Source organism: Hyperolius riggenbachi, chromosome 6 (assembly GCF_040937935.1).
Source record: "Hyperolius riggenbachi isolate aHypRig1 chromosome 6, aHypRig1.pri, whole genome shotgun sequence".
In the NCBI taxonomy this organism is placed as follows: Eukaryota; Metazoa; Chordata; class Amphibia; order Anura; family Hyperoliidae; genus Hyperolius; species Hyperolius riggenbachi.
The window spans coordinates 169925796-169945043 of record NC_090651.1 but is presented as its reverse complement, the minus strand read 5'-3'; the positions used below and the strand labels follow the sequence as shown (position 1 = coordinate 169945043).

Genomic DNA, 19248 nt, shown 5'->3' with positions numbered 1-19248 from the left:
TGTTGTCATGTGCTTGCCTGGAGCTTCTAGTAAACTTCACATAGGAGCGCTCCATTGCCTGCTTTCAGTCAGCGCCAGCCTCGCACAATAGCAAAGGCTGACACTACACTGCTGGAGCGCTCCTCTGCCTGTCAGCTCATGTGTTCTGGTGAGACAGGGAGGGATTGGCTGGGCGGGTTGTAAGGGGCGGGACTCCTGTTCCGATTCTCCCTTCTGCTCTCCGAGTATTAGGATGTATTTTATTACGGTGCCTCTCACTCTCGTGAATGAAAACAGAGAGAGCAGTAAAGCAAAAAAAAAAAAAACCGATACAGCAGCAGCTTCCAGGAGTGAGATAAGAGCCACGTGGGTCTCCGGGACAGCCTCAGAGCGGCTCATGTAGTCTCTCCTTCTCCTCCTCCAGACTGCAGGTAAACAACATGCCTGTGTAGTTGAAAACGGCAGCTGCACGTTTAATCCGGCTGGAGGGAGACACGGAGATCAGGAGAAGTGATGCCCCTTCACACCTCTGCATGTTTATTTATTTGCTGTGGGGGCAGAGGAGACACAGCCATGCAGAGCATCTGTCTGTAAAAAGGCAGCCCCCTGTGCACTTGTCTCCTGCTGTGTGGGTTTCCCCCTGGCCCCAGCTTTGTATCGTGTCTGTAGTGCTGCCCCTCCCCCTGCACACTGGGGACACTTAGTGGAGCTGAACTCTTGCACAGGACAGAAGGAAACAGAGAAATGCACCCTGTATTTACACAGTTTAGCCTGTCTAATTTGATCTCTTTCTGTGTCACATGACTGCAGAGAAGCTCATTTGAAAAGCACTAAATGTTAACATGTCTGCTTACAATAAAGCAGGAAGTAGACACACTGCAGATTTATTGCAGCATTTGTATCAGCTGTAACAAAGAAATGTTTTTCTTTAAAGGACAACTGAAGTGAAACGGATATGGAAGCTGCCATAATTATTTACTTATAAGCAATGCCAGTTGCCTGGCTGTCCTGCTGATCCCCTGCCTCTAATAATGTTACCCTAGCCTCTGAACAAGCATGCAGCATATCCGATGTTTCTGATCATATTGACAGATCTGACAAGATTAGCTGCATGCTAGTTTCTGGTGTGATTCAGACACTACTGCAGCCAAATATATCAACAGGGCTGCCAGGCAATTGGTATTGTTTAAGAAGAAATAAATATGGCAGTCTCCATATTCTTCTCACTACAGTTGTCCTTTAAAGGTTATGCTGTTGTGCATCTTTTAGAGCAAAGAGCAAGTTCTCTGTTCAGGTCTGCTTAAAAAGGGACCTGAGCACCTTAATCTGAAACAATCAGCTAGGTACACACAATGCAATTTTCTGACAGATCTACTGTCAGATCGATTATTCCCAACGTGTCCTATCTGATTTCTGCACGATTTCCTATAGAAGTGAACTGAAAATCAGATCAGGCATGTTGAAAATTGTCGATCTGACAATAAATCTGTCCGGAAATTGCATTGTGTGTACTTAGCAGGTACATCGGCTTGCCTCCTCATCCTCTTTTTATTCTGTAAGCAGAGTTGCATTCCCCCCTCGCACCCCACCCGGCTACTTTTTCATGCCACCCGGCTGGAAAAAAATTCTGGGGAGAACACTGCAGTGGTCACAGCACCACTGGCTGCATCCTGGCATCGCCAGTTGCTAGTCTCTTTATGCCAGGAATGAGAGGAGAGAACTAGAGTTTGGGTGGGGGTGTACAGTGGACTAGAGTGTAGGTTGACTGCCTTCTACAGCGCTATCAGCTGCTCCACAGCTGGCAGCAGTGGTAGCTGGTCTGGAGTGCTGGGAGGAGGAGGGCCATGCTGCTAGGACCCAGAGAAGGGAGGCAGAAGTCCATGAACGGGGGCCCATGCTGACCAGTGGTGGTGGTGGCAGGGGCTCAAATGCCCTGTTCGATGTGGTGGTTCTACTGATGGTCAAAGTCAGGGGGCCATGCTCGATGGGACAGGGTGTTTGAGCCTGGGGGGGACACAGACGTGGTGGGGTCCTGGCCATGGCATTGTTTCATCTACCTGGGCAGTGGAGAAGCCTTTGATGTGTAGGTAGCAACGGAGATAGGTGGATCTTGGGTCCCAGGACTGGGGAAAAAACTCCATGGTCAGTGATCAGCTGGTTAGGCCAGCTGGCTCCTAAAGCGCTCAAGCTGGTGTGGTGAGGCCCTGGCTGGCAAGGTGTAATGGTGACAGCCAGTACCAGAGAATGGAGCAGGAGGCTGAAAGTGTGATTGTCAGCCAACAGGTCCGGCTGATGTTCTAGTTGGCAAGAGGAGTGGCAGCATCATGGTTACTGGGCAGTGGTGGGAGAAGAGCAAGGTACTGGATCCCAGCTGCTGGAGATCACATGGGCAAGGAACAGCTGGCTAGCCTATGTGGTGTGGCAGCTGATCCTATAAAGTTGCAGCACTGGAGTGTTGAAGCCATTTGTGCCTGGTGGCCACACATTGGTCCTCGTGGAGGGAAGAGCAGGGGGAGACAGGAGAGGAGGAGAATTTGGCGTGAGAAAGGGGAATAATAATGGAGAGAGCTGGAGCCCTAAGGCCATAGCATCAATCTTTACTTTTAATCAGTTGGGATTTGTAAGAGGCAGGGTAGTAGTGGCAAATTTAAGAAAACTCCTGGAAGTCCTTGAAGTTAAAACCTACCCTCACACGCATAAGAATGTTGCTATACTTTAGACGTGGAAAAAGTGTTCAAGGCTGTCCAATGGGACTGCAAAGTCAAAATAAACTTTCGCACACTCATGCAAATCCTCAGGAAAAAACAATTCACAAAAATCATGCAGCAATCAATGTTAAAAGCTGGGATCTTTGTTACAGTAATAAAGTCTCTTGAGGTAGAGGTAGCCCAGTGTCATATTTGTCCTACCTCTGGCTCTGTAACATGCATAGCACAAACATGCACGTATTCCGCGCATCAAAACCTTTCTAAGGAATAGGAGCACATATCCTTACCGTCCTCCCTGGGACAGATAGTGCATCTAACTAATCTTGCAAGGGAGCTGTTAATACCTACATATGTACCATGCGCACACACCAATGGGACTGACTTGATGGAGTTCTGTTAGATATAGGATTTAGGGGGCTTTCATGCATTTCTTCCATTTACTGCACAAAGGAACATAGGGTAGACTTTACACTAAGGGCTTACTCTTAGGCAGGGCACCCTGAAAGGTTTTAGTAATGTGCTGCTTGAATTACCCTGATATTGAAAGACATACAGCACATCAAAATGTCTTGAAATTACATTTTTGTCTCCAACTAGTCAAACACATTCTTGTGCTTTACAGGTAAATTACATTTACACTTTAGAAGAAAATTAATTGATTCAAGGTATCCCTGCTAGACAGGATACAAACCTGTATTTGCATAACCACTTGGTGTATTACCATAAAAGCCAATTTAACAGAGATCTGAAGACTTAGATCCGCCTGGCGGATAGTTCAGAAACAGCCTTATCAGTCTGCTGACAGTGCGTGCACATGCGCTACTGTCGCCTGAAAGTCCGCCCATTGGGAGGGTTTGACGGACCCGTCGCTGGCGGCCGTAGTGCGTGTGTACGCACCTTTAGACCTTTTCATGCATTGTTGTTAAGAACCTGATGTATTTAAAATTAACACATGTAACCAATTCTACCGCTACCAGCGTTTTCAGTAAACATACCCTATTGTCTTTTCTGCCTGTCCTATTGTTAAAAATAACTCGCATGTTCACTCCAGTTCAATCCGGTTTTCCACATCATCAGTGTACATAAATTCCATTTGTAAATAAAGACTTCAGATGCTGTTCCATCAACTTGAGTGTTGAGGTTCTGTATCTCCCAGCTGGAGAGAGAGTACTCACTTAAAGGGGAAAGGGGGGGAGGGGGGGGGGAATTTAACCTGGGTTGCAGATCTGGGATCTGCTAAATCATCTTGTAGCTACCTACGATGAAATTGAGCAGTTTGGTGTCAAGAAGAGGGATGCATACAGTATCGGGTAATTCTATTTTTATTACCACCCTTTACTGTCAGAGCGTTTTAATAGAACCCACTAGCGCCTCCCCAGGAATCTGATATTCCTAAAGTAAATAGTGGGTCTGATGCCCCAATTAAGAAAGCACTACTGTGTGTCTAAGTGAATATTCTCTCTAAACATTGTATATTGCTGTATAGTCGCTTAAGCATATTTTAGTTGTTATACAAGATTGCATGTCACTGTATAGATTTGTGTGTAGATTGTGTGTGAGGTCAAGCTGAGATTGAAGGTATAAAAACTTGCCCACTGAGAATAGTTAAAAATCAAACCATAAATTCAGGAGACAGGTAAATGAGCCTGAATTATGAGCATTAGTACCAAACAAAAAAAAATTACGGTACAGACAAGGTCTGTACAGTGAGTATGCATAACAGAGCACGTCACCATCCCTAGATAAACCTTCAAACTCGGCTAATCTCACTCTATATTCCATCTTAACAAAATGGGCAATGTTCAAGGTAAGACAAAACCCAAGGGTTATTTTTGATTTATGATTTATCATATTCTGTGATGCAGATATGCAGATTTGTACGTTTTAGAAAGAATCATGTCCAAAAATATACTTTGAATCTTATTTCTAAATAACTATTTAAGGGTTTCATTTTTTTTTCTGAAACATGCAGCAGTTGCAGGTGTCTCTCTGGACCAGGACATTTTGAATGGGCATTGCGGCCACAAGATAACATTTTTTATCAGTCCCTCCAAAATTTTCTGGTCCTGGCTACAAGACGTTTCTGAGCCTTTTCTTCTGATTACTGTAAATGTGTTTTTCTATCTCCTCTCACTGTAGTTTGTGGAACTGTGATATAAATTGCATGTATATGACTGGTGGTTGCACTTTTCAGCTAGGGTGTACTTTGAAGATGCATCTCTGGACATCTGCTCAGAGCTGTTGCAGGTTTCTTCCCCCTCCCTCCATGTATTGGGAGATACTTGTTTTAATTCTTTTGTTTTTTATTTTTTTCCTCTTCCCTGAAAAGACTGGGAGCAATGAGGAGTGTGGCAGGAAACTGTTTGTATATGTGTCTGTGCATAGAGAGGATCTAAACATATTTTTTTTACAGTTAGGAATAAGCCTCTTAATTTAATTGATCACTTTTTTCTACAGTCAGAAAAGTCAAAAGCTAAATTTTTGTAGTCTAAGGTATTCTGGCTGTGGCTATATAAATTTGCATGTGTCGCTTTTCTTTGTTTACTATAGGACAGGGGTCGGGAACCTATGGCTCGCGAGCCATATTTGGCTCTTTTCATGCCTGCGTATGGCTCTCTGGCTCGCTAAAAGACGTGTGACAGAGCGGCCAGAGAGCCTGTGTTTACTAATCTGCCCCGCCGTAATCTGCGCCGCCGCCCTGCCCCCCTCCTCCATGCCGGGTCTTTGTACTTATGTGTGCCTCTTTCATCGGCACCGCCTCCCGCGCCAGAACGCCTTTTTTGCCCGACCCAGATGGATGCGCTGATGCTGGCGCTGCCTGTGAAAGTGATGTCACACGTTACGTGTGACACATCGGCGCAGCCAGCGGGAACTGAGGCAGCTTGGCGGGGGAAGGAGCCGACCCGACGACGTGCGACCCGGAGGCAGCCGCACCCATAGGTACTGCTCCGGAGCGCACTAGTGCACAAGCCAGCAGCAGCAGCAGCTGTCGCAGCCGCCGCAGTCACTCCAGGTCCAGGAGGTCACTCCAGTCTGGTAAGTTCATTTGTGGGGAAATCTTCTGCCAATGAGAGTTCATTTGTGGGGAAATCGTCTGCCAATGAGATAGGATAGGCATTTGTGGGGAAATCGTCTGCCAATGAGATTGCACTTGTGGGGAAATTGTCTGCCAATGAGATTGCATTTGTGGGGAAATTGTCTGCCAATGAGATTGCACTTGTGGGGAAATCGTCTGCCAATGAGATTGCACTTGTGGGGAAATTGTCTGCCAATGAGATTGCACTTGTGGGTAAATTGTCTGCCAATGAGATTGCACTTGTGGGGAAATCGTCTGCCAATGAGATTGCATCTGCCAATGAGATTGCATTTGTGGGGGAATAGTTTGCCAATGAGATTGCATTTGCGGGGAATTCGTCTGCCAATGAGATTGCATTTGTGGGGAAATCGTCTGCCAATGAGATTGCATTTTGTGGCCAGCCGGCCCTCCACCATGTGGACTATTGTGCACCTCATCTGTCCACCCACCAAGCAATATCACCTGCCCACCCAGCACCTTGACCTACCTCTCCGCACCCTGACCTGCCGCTCCCATTATTTACTGGTGAATGCTGGCCACTGTACGATTATTTTATGGTGAAATGCTCCCCACTTTACGATTAATTTCTGGTGAAACATTGCTGCATTAGAATTACTTTATGGTGAAACGCTGCCCCATTACAATTATTTTATAGTGAACCGCTGCCCCATTACGATTATTTGGCACCTATGGGGGAGCCCCATCCACATTTTCGCAGGGGGGGCCCAGTGATTTCTAGTTTCGCCCCTGTCCCCTGACCGGCCTTCCCAACCCACCACCCCTAGCCATCTCCCCCTGCCCAGGAGTTCACACCCTAATCCTACAATAGTAGTCAGTAGATAGCAAGTAACAATGTTTGATTGTATGGTCTGTGTTGAGGTGGAGTCAAACATGGCAATTATGTCTTTTAATTTCTCCATAGGAGTTTGAATTGTGTTGGAGGATTTAACCAGCTTTGGCGGGCTGTTACGGAACTTCCCACCAGCTACACTCGCAATTGGCTACCCTGGCTTCATTATCTCTGCCCTGCCCCACGGACCACAAACTAGGGTGGTATCCTCCTTACCTCAGTCATCAAGCTGATTACAGAAGATGGCTAAAAGAAAAAAAGATGATCAGTATCGTACTTTTCAGCCGGAATGGACAGAGGAATTCGCCTTCATGGAGAGAGCAGGTTCTGCAGTGTGTCTACTATGCAACGATAAAATTGCATCAATGAAACGGTCTAATTTACAGCGGCACTTTGAAACACGCCATACTACTTTTGCATCAAAATATCCGGTGGGGGACAACAGGAAGAAACCATGTAAAGAGCTATTGGGTAGAGTGCAAGCTAGTCAACAGCAACTCCGTGTTTGGACCAAACAAGGTGACTGGAATTCAGCTAGCTTTGCTGGTGCTTTAGCAATTGTGAAACACGGAAAGCCATTCACAGACGGGGAGTATGCCAAAACATTCATGCTTGATGTTGCCAATGAACTTTTTGACGACTTTTCGGATAAAGACAAGATAATCAAACGAATAAAAGACATGCCTCTGTCGGCAAGAACTGTTCACGATCGTACCATCATGATGGCAAATAAAATTGAGGCAACACAAGTGAAGGACATAAACACAGCACTATTCTTTTCTCTCGCTTTGGATGAGTCAACAGACGTAAGCCATTTATCCCAGTTCAGTGTGATTGCAAGGTATGCTGTCGGTGACAAAATACGTGAAGAAAGTCTTGCTCTTTTGCCTATGAAAGGGACAACAAGAGGGGAAGATTTATTCAAGGCTTTCACTGAGTTCGCTAAAGAACAAAATCTACCTATGGATAAACTTATTTCGGTGTGTACTGATGGTGCTCCGTGCATGGTGGGGAAAAACAGAGGATTTGTATCGCTTCTTCGTGAACATGAAAAGAGACCCATCCTAAGTTTTCACTGCATCCTACATCAGGAGGCACTTTGTGCTCAGATGTGTGGCGAACAGCTTGGTGAGGTGATGTCACTGGTCATTCGGGTGGTAAACTTTATAGCTGCACAAGCTTTACATGATCGCCAGTTTAAAACACTGCTGGAGGAAGTTGGGAATAATTATCCTGGTCTGCTTCTGCACAGCAATGTGCGTTGGTTGTCAAGAGGAAAGGTGCTCAGCCGTTTCGCAGCTTGTCTGAGCGAAATTCTGACTTTTCTTGCAATGAAAAATGTTGAGCATCCTGAGTTAGAAAACACTGAGTGGCTCCTAAAGTTCTACTATCTTGTGGACATGACTGAACATCTGAACCAGCTCAATGTGAAAATGCAAGGCGTTGGAAATACAGTCTTATCCCTTCAACAAGCAGTGTTTGCATTTGAAAACAAGCTAGAACTGTTCATCACCGACATTGAATCAGGTCGTTTACTACACTTTGAAAAACTGGGAGAGTTTAAAGATGAATGCACAGCAAGTGACCCTGCTCAACATCTTGATCTTCAGCAGCTAGCAGGCTTCACATCTAATCTCCTGCAGTCATTCAAAGCGCGCTTTGGAGAATTTCGTGAGCGCACTCGTCTTTTTAAGTTTATCACCCATCCACTTGAGTGTGCAGTGGACAGCACTGACCTTAGTTACATCCCCGGCGTCTCTGTCAGAGATTTTGAGCTACAAGCTGCTGACTTGAAGGCCTCAGACGTGTGGGTGAATAAGTTCAAGACATTGAATGAAGATTTGGAAAGACTTGCATGCCAGCAAGCAGAGTTGGCGAGCAAACACAAGTGGGCAGAAATGAGAAAACTTGAACACGCGGACCACCTGATTCTCAAAACTTGGAACGCTCTTCCCATCACATACCACACACTGCAGCGTGTGAGTATTGCTGTACTGACGATGTTTGGCTCTACATATGCATGTGAGCAGTCTTTCTCACATCTAAAGCACATTAAGTCTAACCTACGATCACGTTTAACGGATGGAAGTCTCAACGCCTGCATGAAGCTCTGCCTCACCACGTATCAACCAGACTACAAAGCCATCAGCAAAACCATGCAGCTCCAGAAGTCCCATTAATTCAGGGTAAGAAGTACTTTATTTATCAGGTGCTAATGGTAAACAATAAGTATCTGAATTCTTTTTAATAATGTTATGCAGTTGCTAACCATTAGCAACTGCATAACAACGTTATTAAAGAATGCAGACACTTATTGTACTTTAAAAAGTGTTTGTTTTGCATAAAATGTACACATTACCTTGTATTTAGTTTTAAACATATTGTATAGCTCTCACAGAATTTCATTTTAAAATATGTCGTGTTTATGGCTCTCTCGGCCAAAAAGGTTCCCTACCCCTGCTATAGGAGAAGGTTTGTGAATGGCCTGAGGCATGCCAGGTGACATTGAATTTGTATTGGTTTTCACCTCATAATTACCCATGCACAAATTTGCTGGCCATTACAATGTTTAATTTTAATTTTTGAAAAGGCAACGATTTATTTAAGGGAAACCAGATTTAAAATGCCTTAAAATGTGTAATGCAAGTTCAGTTCAGTTATGTAAATTAACAAATGGTGAGGCATGTTCAATCTGGAGTTTTTGTGTTTTTGGTTGCCGTGTATTTTGCATATACCTGAGAATTCAACGCACACAACAGTTTTGCTTTCAATGGGTTAATTAGGTTTGTAAATATTTAAGTAGGAATTAAGTTGCTTTGAATGAAATGTAATAATTTTAGCTTGAGCTTGCACTCATGCCGATATGAATGTAGAGAGATTGTGTCCAGAATCATCTTGCTCAAATTACTAGAAGTTATGCTCATTCTAGGTTTTCCGTTCATATTGCCAAGAGTAATGCAAACAATTGTATGAATGTTTGGGTACTTGTATGAAATTAGCGGTGATGAGTCCCTTAAGCAAAGTAACATACTTAGAATTTTACTCAATTGCAAGTAAAAAATATAACAAATGCTTTTAAAGCAATTTATTTGTTAGTTTCTGGTCTGTATCTGGGTACAATCTGATGGGTGTGGGAAACAAACCCTGGTGTTGGTGCATTTGGGGAGGTTTTTTTGAACAGCACAAGTTGACCCCTTGTACCACCCTACTGTGCACAGGGTGAGATCGGGGGCCAACCAAACCTGCAAGTGGCTGAATCATACAGCCTCAAAACCACCTGGAGATGGTGGAGACGGGTCACAAATTTGTCATGTTAAATGCTTATTGGTTGATTTGATTGTAATTGTCTCCATAGTTGTTTGTATTAATATTGTGCTGTATAAAGCAAGGTCAGAGTCACATGTAGAGAAATGTGTTTAACCATTTCAGCCCGAGGGGATTTTTCACCTTATGCATCAGAGCAATTTTCACCTCCCATTCATTCGCTAATAATTTGATCACTTCTTAACACAATTTATTGATCTATATCTTGTTTTTTTTCGCTACTAATTAGGCTTTCTTTGGATGGTACATTTTGCTAAGAATTATTTTTTTATAAATGCATTTTAACAGGATTAATAAGAAAAAAAATGGAAAAAATTCATTATTTCTCCATTTTCGTCCATTATAGCTTTAAAATAATCCACGCTACCATAATTAAAACCTATGTATTTTATTTGCCGGTTTGTCTCGGTTATGACACCATTTAAATTTTGTCCCTATCACAATGTATAGTGCCAATATTTTATTTGGAAATAAAGGTGCATTTTTCCATTTTGCGTCCATCACTATTTACAAGCTTATAATTTAAAAAATGTTCGTAGTACACCCCCTCCAAATGCACATTTAAAAAGTTCAGACACTTAGGTAACAGGTTTATTTATTTTTTTTTAGAATTGTTTTTTTTTTTCATTAAAAATTTTATTTGGGTAATATTTTGGCGCGGGAAATAAACAGTTAATTTTTAATGTTATTATAGGTGTAAATAGTAATGTAAAAAATATGTAGATGTAGTTTTACTATTTGGCCACAAGATGGCCACCTTGAGTTTTGTTTTTTCCTCCTTGTGCTTTTCGCTAACCGGAAGCACAAGGAGGACGCGGAAATTTTTATTTGCAGAAAGACTGAAGCCTCTAGTAAGAGCGCCTCGGTTTTTCTGCTGGGGACACAGATCGGTGATCGGGAACCATGTTCCCGTTCACTGATCCGTGGGATACCGTCGGACAGCATGGGGACACGGGGCGCGCCACCGCAGCAGAGCAGCCGCTTGGACGTAAGCATCACGGCTGAAATGGTTAAGTGTCAGAACTCTATATTATTAGTATTTAGAGAAAGTATGATGTTAGTAAAAGAAATTTGAATAGAGACGAGAATAGAAAGAGTAACCGTTGTCCAAAATATTGTTACAGAGCTACACATGTGGTAAATAGGTTGCACACACCCACTAAGCGGTTTAAAGGGAACCTTAACTGAATGGGGGTAAAGAGTTTCACTTACCTGGGGCTATTACCAGCCCCCTGCAGCAGTCCTGTGCCCTCGGAGCCGCTCTGGAATCCTCTGGTCTTCCGCTGTCACTTAGTTTCGTTTTTGACGACTCACCAGTCGGCCGGCCGCCATGCGTATTATTGGACGCATTCCCTACTGCAATTAGAGCTGTTGTGGACCGCAACGCGTACAAAAATACGCGTTGGCGCATTCCGCACGCGTAGATATGCGGCAACGTATTTTTGTACGCGTTGCAGTCCACAACAGAGCTAATTGCAGTAGGGAATGCGTCCAATAATACGCATGGCGGCCGGCCGACTGGTGAGTCGTCAAAAACGAAACGATTCCATAGCGGCTCCGAGGGCACAGGACTACTGCAGGGGGCTGGTAATAGCCCCAGGTAAGTGGAACTCTTTACCCCCTGTTCAGTTAAGGTTCCCTTTAACTTCTTATTCCCATTTAGGACCTCTACATAACTGCTTTGATTGAGACTGAGCTATCAATTACTTGGCTCATGCAGTTTGATGAACCTTGAACTCTTGTCTGATTCATCTTTACTAATTTGCCTGCACAAGTGTTCTTTATTGCTAGACCTGTCCACTTGGAGACCTACCTGTGATATCACCTGACTATGGAAGACCTTGGAGATCATCTGATCTGACTCCAGTATCCTGCACTGACGCAGCCCTAGAAGGATGACCCTCTGCTGCAAGGATGCACCCCCTGCACCTGCCCTGCTCCTGTGGTTGTAATGGCTGCTTCCTGCCTTCCTTTTGTGTCATCCTTTGGGAAGAATTCCGCCTCTGCTGTTGCAACTGTGATGTGAGGTTTCTCCCAAACTATCGTCTGGGATGAGAAGTTGAGTCTGCCCTTCCCTGCCTTCTACAACCTGTCTGCAAGTGCTACATCCTTGTTATAAATCTGTTTTAACTTCTTTTGTGGGTGCCCAATGCCATACAATGAAACTGCCCACAAAAAAGCGCTGGGTGTAGCCACGGTGGTTACACGGCCAGCTCTCGACCCCCACTGTCTGTTTGCCCCGAGACAGCGAGAGCTTGGCAGGAAAACACCCCCATTCATCATGCTTGTGGTGATGAATTCCCCGTCCTCCATTACCCTTCAGATGAACAACACTACTCTGCAATAATGAACTGACATTTCCCGGACCCACTAGAGGATCATTTTTCTTTCAAAATGCATTAAGGAGTTCTAACCTTATGTGAGGTGTGGCTTTAGGCAAGTTATTAAAGTTTACCACATTCAGTTTTCCATTAACCTATGCAGGGCTAGATTAGGATGATATACTAAGTTTACTAACAAAGCTAACTACTGTTAACTCATTGTGTAACCCTTTACATTGTGTATTGTATTTGTGTACCAATGACAACACTAACTCCTTGATCCCTAACATACATAGTGCTGTTCATATTATTGAAGTGCTCTCGACCTTTCTTTTAGAAAAGGTTGGGATCAAAGGTTGGGTTGAAAGGTTTTAGTACTGTGCTGCTTGAATCACTCTGATATTAAAAGATATACAGCACATCAAAATGTCTTGAAATTACATTTTTGTCTCCAACTAGTCAGAAACACATTCTTGTGCTTTACAGGTAAACTACATTTACACTTTAGAAGAAAATTAATTGGTTCAAGGCATCCCTGTGAGACAGGATACAAAACTGTATTTGCATAACCACTTGGTGTATTACCATAAAAGCCAATTTAACAGAGATCGGAAGACTTAGACCTTTTCATGCATTGTTGTTAAGAACCTGATGTATTAAAAATTAACACATGTAACCAATTCTACTTCTACCAGTGTTTTCAGTAAACATACCCTATTGTCTTTTCTGCCTGTCCTATTGTTAAAAATAACTCACATGTTCACTCCAGTTCAATAGGGCTTTTCACATCATAAGTGTATATAAATTCCATTTGTAAATAAAGACTTCAGATGCTGTTCCATGAACTTGAGTGTTGTGGTTCTGGAGAGAGAGTACTCACTTAGAGGGGAGGGGGGGGGGGGGGGGGGGAACCTGCTAAATCATTTTGTAGCTACCTCCGATGAAATCAAGCTGTCAGTTTGGTGTCAAGAAGAGGGATGCATACAGTATCGGGTGAGTAATTCAATATTTATTACCATGATAACCCTATACTGTCAGAGCGTTTTAATAGAACCCACTAGCGCCTCCCCAGGAATCTGATATTCCTAAAGTAAATAGCGGGTCTGATGCCCCAATTAAGAAAGCAGTACTTTGTGTCGAAGTAGTCTCAACTTGAGTGTTGTGGTTCTGTATCTCCCAGCTAGAGAGAGAGTATCACACCCCTTATCAAGAAGATCAGTTTTGGGAGACTTCTCTACCCAATGCAAACCTTCCCCCTATTGGTAAAACATTCAGATGTCCTTAGGTTGAATAATGTCGTTGCTATGTTTATATAAAGAGAATGGAGGGCGAGAATTTACCTGAAGAGACATTAAGATTTCAAGGGGCAGGGAGGCTTGGGTATTACAGATATCAGCCAATACAACTTAGCCTGTCTTGCTAGGCACGTGCAAGACTGCGTGTCAGACACCAGTTGTTTCTGCAATTTAGCAATTGAAAAAGTCCTTGCAGAAACTCGGTCCTTAGTTACATAGTCAGCTTGGTTGAAAAAAAAACCAAAAAAAAAAAAAAACCAAAAAAAAAAAAAAAAAAAAAACACATCTGACCATCAAGTTTAACCAGAGAAAAAACAAGCAAAAAACACCATCCTGAAATTGCACATATCCCAGTTGATCCAGGTCTGCGCCACACACCATGGACCTACCTACCGCTACGACTGAAAACTATCTGATGGTCAAATCTACGACACAATAGCCTGGAAGGAGCTGCGTTAACTGTTTGAGTAGCCTTGCTTGAGTAGCCTTGCTTGGATTATCTCAAATAAATGTCCTTGTGGGGACTTCCTAATTTATCCCTGAGATGATGCATGAGGCATATGCACAATGGGAGTTCAGAAATTGAATAATATGCTTGACCTTGGGAGAAGTAACTGGCTATCATTTGGAGAGTTTAGACGATCCTATGAGATCCCTAAATCCCAATTCCTCATGTATGCCCAGGTTGATATGTTCATAGTCATATGAATAAGATTGAGGATATAGCAAAACTTACGGTGTTTGATTTCTTCTGGAAACGAGGAGAGAGACTTCCCTTGTCAGAGCTTCAGAAAACTATGTTAAAGAGAATCTGTACTCTAAAATTCTTACAATAAAAAGCATACCATTCCATTCATTATGTTCTCCTGGGCCCCTCTGTGCTGTTTCTGCCACCCCCTGCTGCAATCTTGGCTTGTAATTGCCAGTTTTAGGCACTGTTTACAAACAAAAGACATGGCTTCTAACCAGCATGTGATAGGCTGAGATGAGGTCAGTCTGTGACTCACACAGAGCCTGCAGGGGGCGTGGAGAGGGTGTGTATAGCTTTTACCTATCACAAGCAGAGCAACACATTCCAGCCTGAGTGCCTGAGCCCGACAAAGCTGACAAAGGAAAGAAGATTAGATTATATAACAGAGATAATACAGCCACTGTGCAACTAGGAAAGGCTGCAGTAAGACAGACCACATTAGAAAAGGTATAGGAACTTATAGGATAGAAGAAACAAGGCTGAACATTTTGTTACAAAGTCTCTATAAGAGTCCCACCCTTAAAAAAAATCTTTAAAAAAAACAAAGGAATTTCAAAGGATGGGAGCACACATTTCATTACCCTCAAATTAAGGAGAAACTGATTGAAGGTAACACCCTTAGAAGAGTGTTGAAAAGCAAAAGATAGCGTCAGTCCCCCCTGCTTTCCATGTTACAGCCAAGAACGCCTTTAATATAAGTTATAAACAAACCCCCACCCCAGTAAATGCACTAATCAATGCCCTAAATGTAAGCAAGTTGATGCACACTTAATGCATCGTGTATGGACTGCCCTGTGAAAATACAGGGAGTACCGTTCATCACGGTGGGTCGCCTGTTCGTATCGGCGGGCGTTAATAAGTCGGGAACTCCCTGTATTCGGACTATAAAGAGGCAGGAACTTTTTCTCCCCACTTTTTGGGGGGGAAAAAGTGCATCTTATAGTCCTCAAAAAATACGGTACTATTCCCCCTCCAGGCCACTGTGGACTCAGGAGGTAATATGTAACTTGACTGCAAGCTATTGCTGTTTTTAAAGTAATTTGGGCTTCATCTTTTGACTGTGCCCAAATTGCTGTCTGAACGCCACTATAGGCTTAATTCTCATAAAGGCCTATGGCGCCCATATTTTCATGCGCTGTTTCCATTGTGATTAGTAGATTTTGGGATGGAGTTGATCATCTTCTTAAAATGTGTAAAAAGCAGGATTGTAAAGTGCCTTGTACTAGTTTCACTACTCTGATGCAAATGCTGAGTGCTACAGTGCTCGATTTTAGCCATTTATCGACGGCCGATTCGACCGTTTTGATAGAATCCGTTAGAAATAGATGCAGCAGAAAGCATGATCGATCGGCAGAAAGCATGATCGATCGGCAGATCGATCAATTTCGATCGATCCGGGCGGAGAATCTGGGTCGATAGGCTACTGGCAGCCGATCGATGGCCCATAGGATTGCATTGGATCGAATGCTGCAACACTGCATTTCGATCGCATCTCAATAGATTTCATTCTGAAATCGATTGAAATTCGATTCCTACTGTGTGGCACACATCAGATACATTCCTGTCAGATTCAACCTGATAGGCATCTGACAGAAATCTATCTGATGGTCAAATCTGCTGCAAATCTATAAGTGTATGGCCACCTTTAAGATTTCAAATACCCACCTCAGGTTCTCTTTAAATACTTCATGGAACCAGTCAAGTTTTCATCTTGGTTTTCCTATGAGCAAGTAAAGGATACCCTGGAACACTTAGAAATCTGAGATGACCTACATCTTTGTGAAGATAAATTAACCTAGATTTAACTCTAGAGAGAGCAAATGGGGTGGGGAATTTGATTTGGATGATGTATAATTTCACCACATTTTACTAATGCTTGGTCTTTCGGGCTAAGTGGAGCTCAAATAACCTATATTTACTTTTTGATAATGAAAAAGTTAAATATTTAACCCCCCCCCCCCGCCCCCCCAAAAAAAGGAAAAGGACATATTACAGCCTCCATATCACTCTTACCTTGGGTTCCCTTTTTAAGGGGGTTATGTTGGTACTGAAACTGAAAGGGTTAATTGACATGTCCATTTTGAGGTTCTGTATTATGTAAGAATGGGGAAGTACATAAAATTCATAGTAATATTATAGACCAGTAAAATTCCCTTAATGACAAGAAGGGGGGGGGGGGGGGGGGGGGTGTTGGGCAGATGGACATCTTAGCCTCACAACTAGCAAACATCATACCCTCAAGTATAGATGTAATGGCCTACATATAACAAGTACACTTATTCACCCCCCATTTAACAACTGTAACCATCATGTCCCATATAGATCAAGTGTAGTCCTCTGCCCATAAAGACAAAAAAATATATAAATACCGGTAAGCATATCCTTAAAGAGAACCCGAGGTGTGTTTGAAGAATGTTATCTGCATACAGAGGCTGGATCTGCCTATACAGCCCAGCCTCTGTTGCTATCCCAAACCCCACTAAAGGTCCCCCTGCACTCTGCAATCCCTCATAAATCGCAGCCATGCTGTGAGGCTGTGTTTACATCTGTAGTGTCAGTCTCAGCTGCTCCCCCGCCTCCTGCATAGCTCTGGTCCCTGCCCCTGTCCCTTCCCTCCAATCAGCAGGGAGGGAAGGGATGCAGGCGGGGACTGGAGTTCTGCAGGAGGCGGGGAGAGCAGCAGACTGACACTATAGAGATAAACACAGCCAGCTCTGACAAGCTGTTTGTCAGCAGCGTGACTGTGATTTATGAGGGATTGCAGAGTGCAGGGGGACCTTAGGGGGGTTTGGGATAGCAACAGAGGCTGGGCTGTATAGGCAGATCCAGCCTCTGTATGCAGATAATATTCTTCAAACCCACCTCGGGTTCTCTTTAAATTAGATGGCGCAGACAAGTGACCCAAGACATAAAAGGAATTGGCTTTGAGCAATGGAGGCAGTGAATTCAACTGCTTCCATGTCAAAACAGACAAAGGAAGAATCAGTAAACGCGGTCAAACAGTTTGATAACCACTGGTTTAGATCGCAAGGGATTTGTGTCATGTAACTTACAAATAGTCCCACACTGCAGTGCGTAAAGACTATGCCTGGCAGAGCAGACTTCTTTTGCTCTGTATGTCTAAAATATATAATACGAAATAAGGCCAAAAGCAATAATACACGTATACTGCACTATTGATCAGGGCCCAATTTTTTTGACAAATGTACATAAAAATATACTTACATATTAACTTTCAATAATAAAATATTGCGAGAAGAAATTATCCAGATTGATTTTACAAACTTAAATTACCGTACTTTAATGTTTAAAGGGACACTTAAGTCTGTGGAAAAAAAATGAATTTTACTCATCTGGGCCTTCCAGCAGCCCCCTGTAGCTGTATGGTGCCCATGCACGATACAGCTGCAGATGCTCCTGGCCCCGCCGGCAGCCACTTCCGGTTTCGGCGACAGGAGCAGACAGGCAGGGAATGCGAGTGATTCTTTGCGTTCCCTGCCACAATGCTTTATGATATAGCAGCATAGAGGGTGCTATTGTGGCTGGGAACGCGAACAATCACTCGCTTTCCCTGTCTGTCAGCTCCTGACGCCGAAACCGGAAGTGGCTGCCGGCGGGGCCAGGAGCATCTGATGGAGTCTGCATAGGCACAATACAGCTGCAGGGGGCTGATGGAAGCCCCAGGTGAGTAAAACTTTTTTTCCCACAGACTTAAGTGTCCCTTTAAGGTTGAACAAAGAAAACATATACTGTACATGGTTTTGATAAGTACTTACATTGCACACTCCCCAAGCCACAGTACATTCTTCAGAGGTAGCAGATGCTTGATTAGCCTGACACTCTATACCTAGAAGAATTAAACAATATTAATGCTGCTCTTGCAGTTACCAGCAGGGTATGCGATTAGCAGAGAGACGTCATAAGCATCCGGAGTTAATTTAACAGTCTGCAAATTTAACGCTGTACCTTCTCGTGTACAGTGGGATGCGAAAGTTTAGGCAACCTTTTTAATCGTCATGATTTTCCTGTATAAATCGTTGGTTGTTACGATAAAAAAAATGTCAGTTAAATATATCATATAGGAGACACACACATTGATACATTTGAGAAATGAAATTAAATTTACTGGATTTACAGAAAGTGTGCAATAATTGTTTAAATAAAATTAGGCAGGTGCATAAATGTGGGCACTGTTGTCATTTTATTGATTCCAAAACCTTCCAGACCTGAATATAATTGAAAATCTGTGGTGTGAGTTAAAGGGACCTGTCCATGCTCGGAAGCCATCAAACCTGAATAAACTAGAGATGTTTTGTAAAGAGGAATACTCCAAAATACCTTCAACCAGAATCCAGACTCTCATTGGAACCTACAGGAAGCGTTTAGAAGCTGTAATTTCTGAAAAAGGAGGACCTACTAAATATTGATTTTGTATAAACAATTATTGCACACTTTTTGTAAATCCAATAAACTTCATTTCACTTCTCAAATATCACTGTGTGTCTCCTTTATGATATTTTTAACTGACATTTTTTTATTGCAACAACCAAAGATTTATACAGGAAAATCATGAAAATTAACAAGGTTGCCCAAACTTTCGCATACCACTGTATGTACAGTATAACTATGATGCATTATTTAAAGTAAACGGAGGGCGGACCGGCATGTCACGGCGTGGGCATAGGTCGGCTGCAAGGGGCTGACAAAAGCCCCAGGTAAGTGAAACTCTTATTTTTTTAAAGACCTTTCAGTTCCGCTTTAAACGCTATTTGCTTAACTGAACATCCGCCTTCTAAAAGTTCTAAATTTTACTTTTCTACCTGTGCTCTTGATCCTATTCCTTCCCAATTTAAAGGAAAACTTAAGTCAACTATAAAAAATGAGATTTACTCACCTGGGGCTTCCCTCAGCCCCCAGCAGCCGATCGGTGCCCTCGCAGCCCCG

At 43.2% G+C, this 19248-nt stretch overlaps 1 protein-coding gene across 1 annotated transcript in view; it reads right to left on the bottom strand.

The window, feature by feature from the left end:
* The window catches only part of RBX1 (ring-box 1), a 43948-nt gene that overhangs the window by 10695 nt on the left and 14005 nt on the right, over window positions 1-19248 (bottom strand). The window contains exon 3 of the mRNA XM_068242675.1: window positions 18081-18151. Within this exon, the coding sequence (XP_068098776.1) occupies window positions 18081-18151 (71 nt within the window). The remainder of the gene's footprint in view (window positions 1-18080; window positions 18152-19248) is intronic.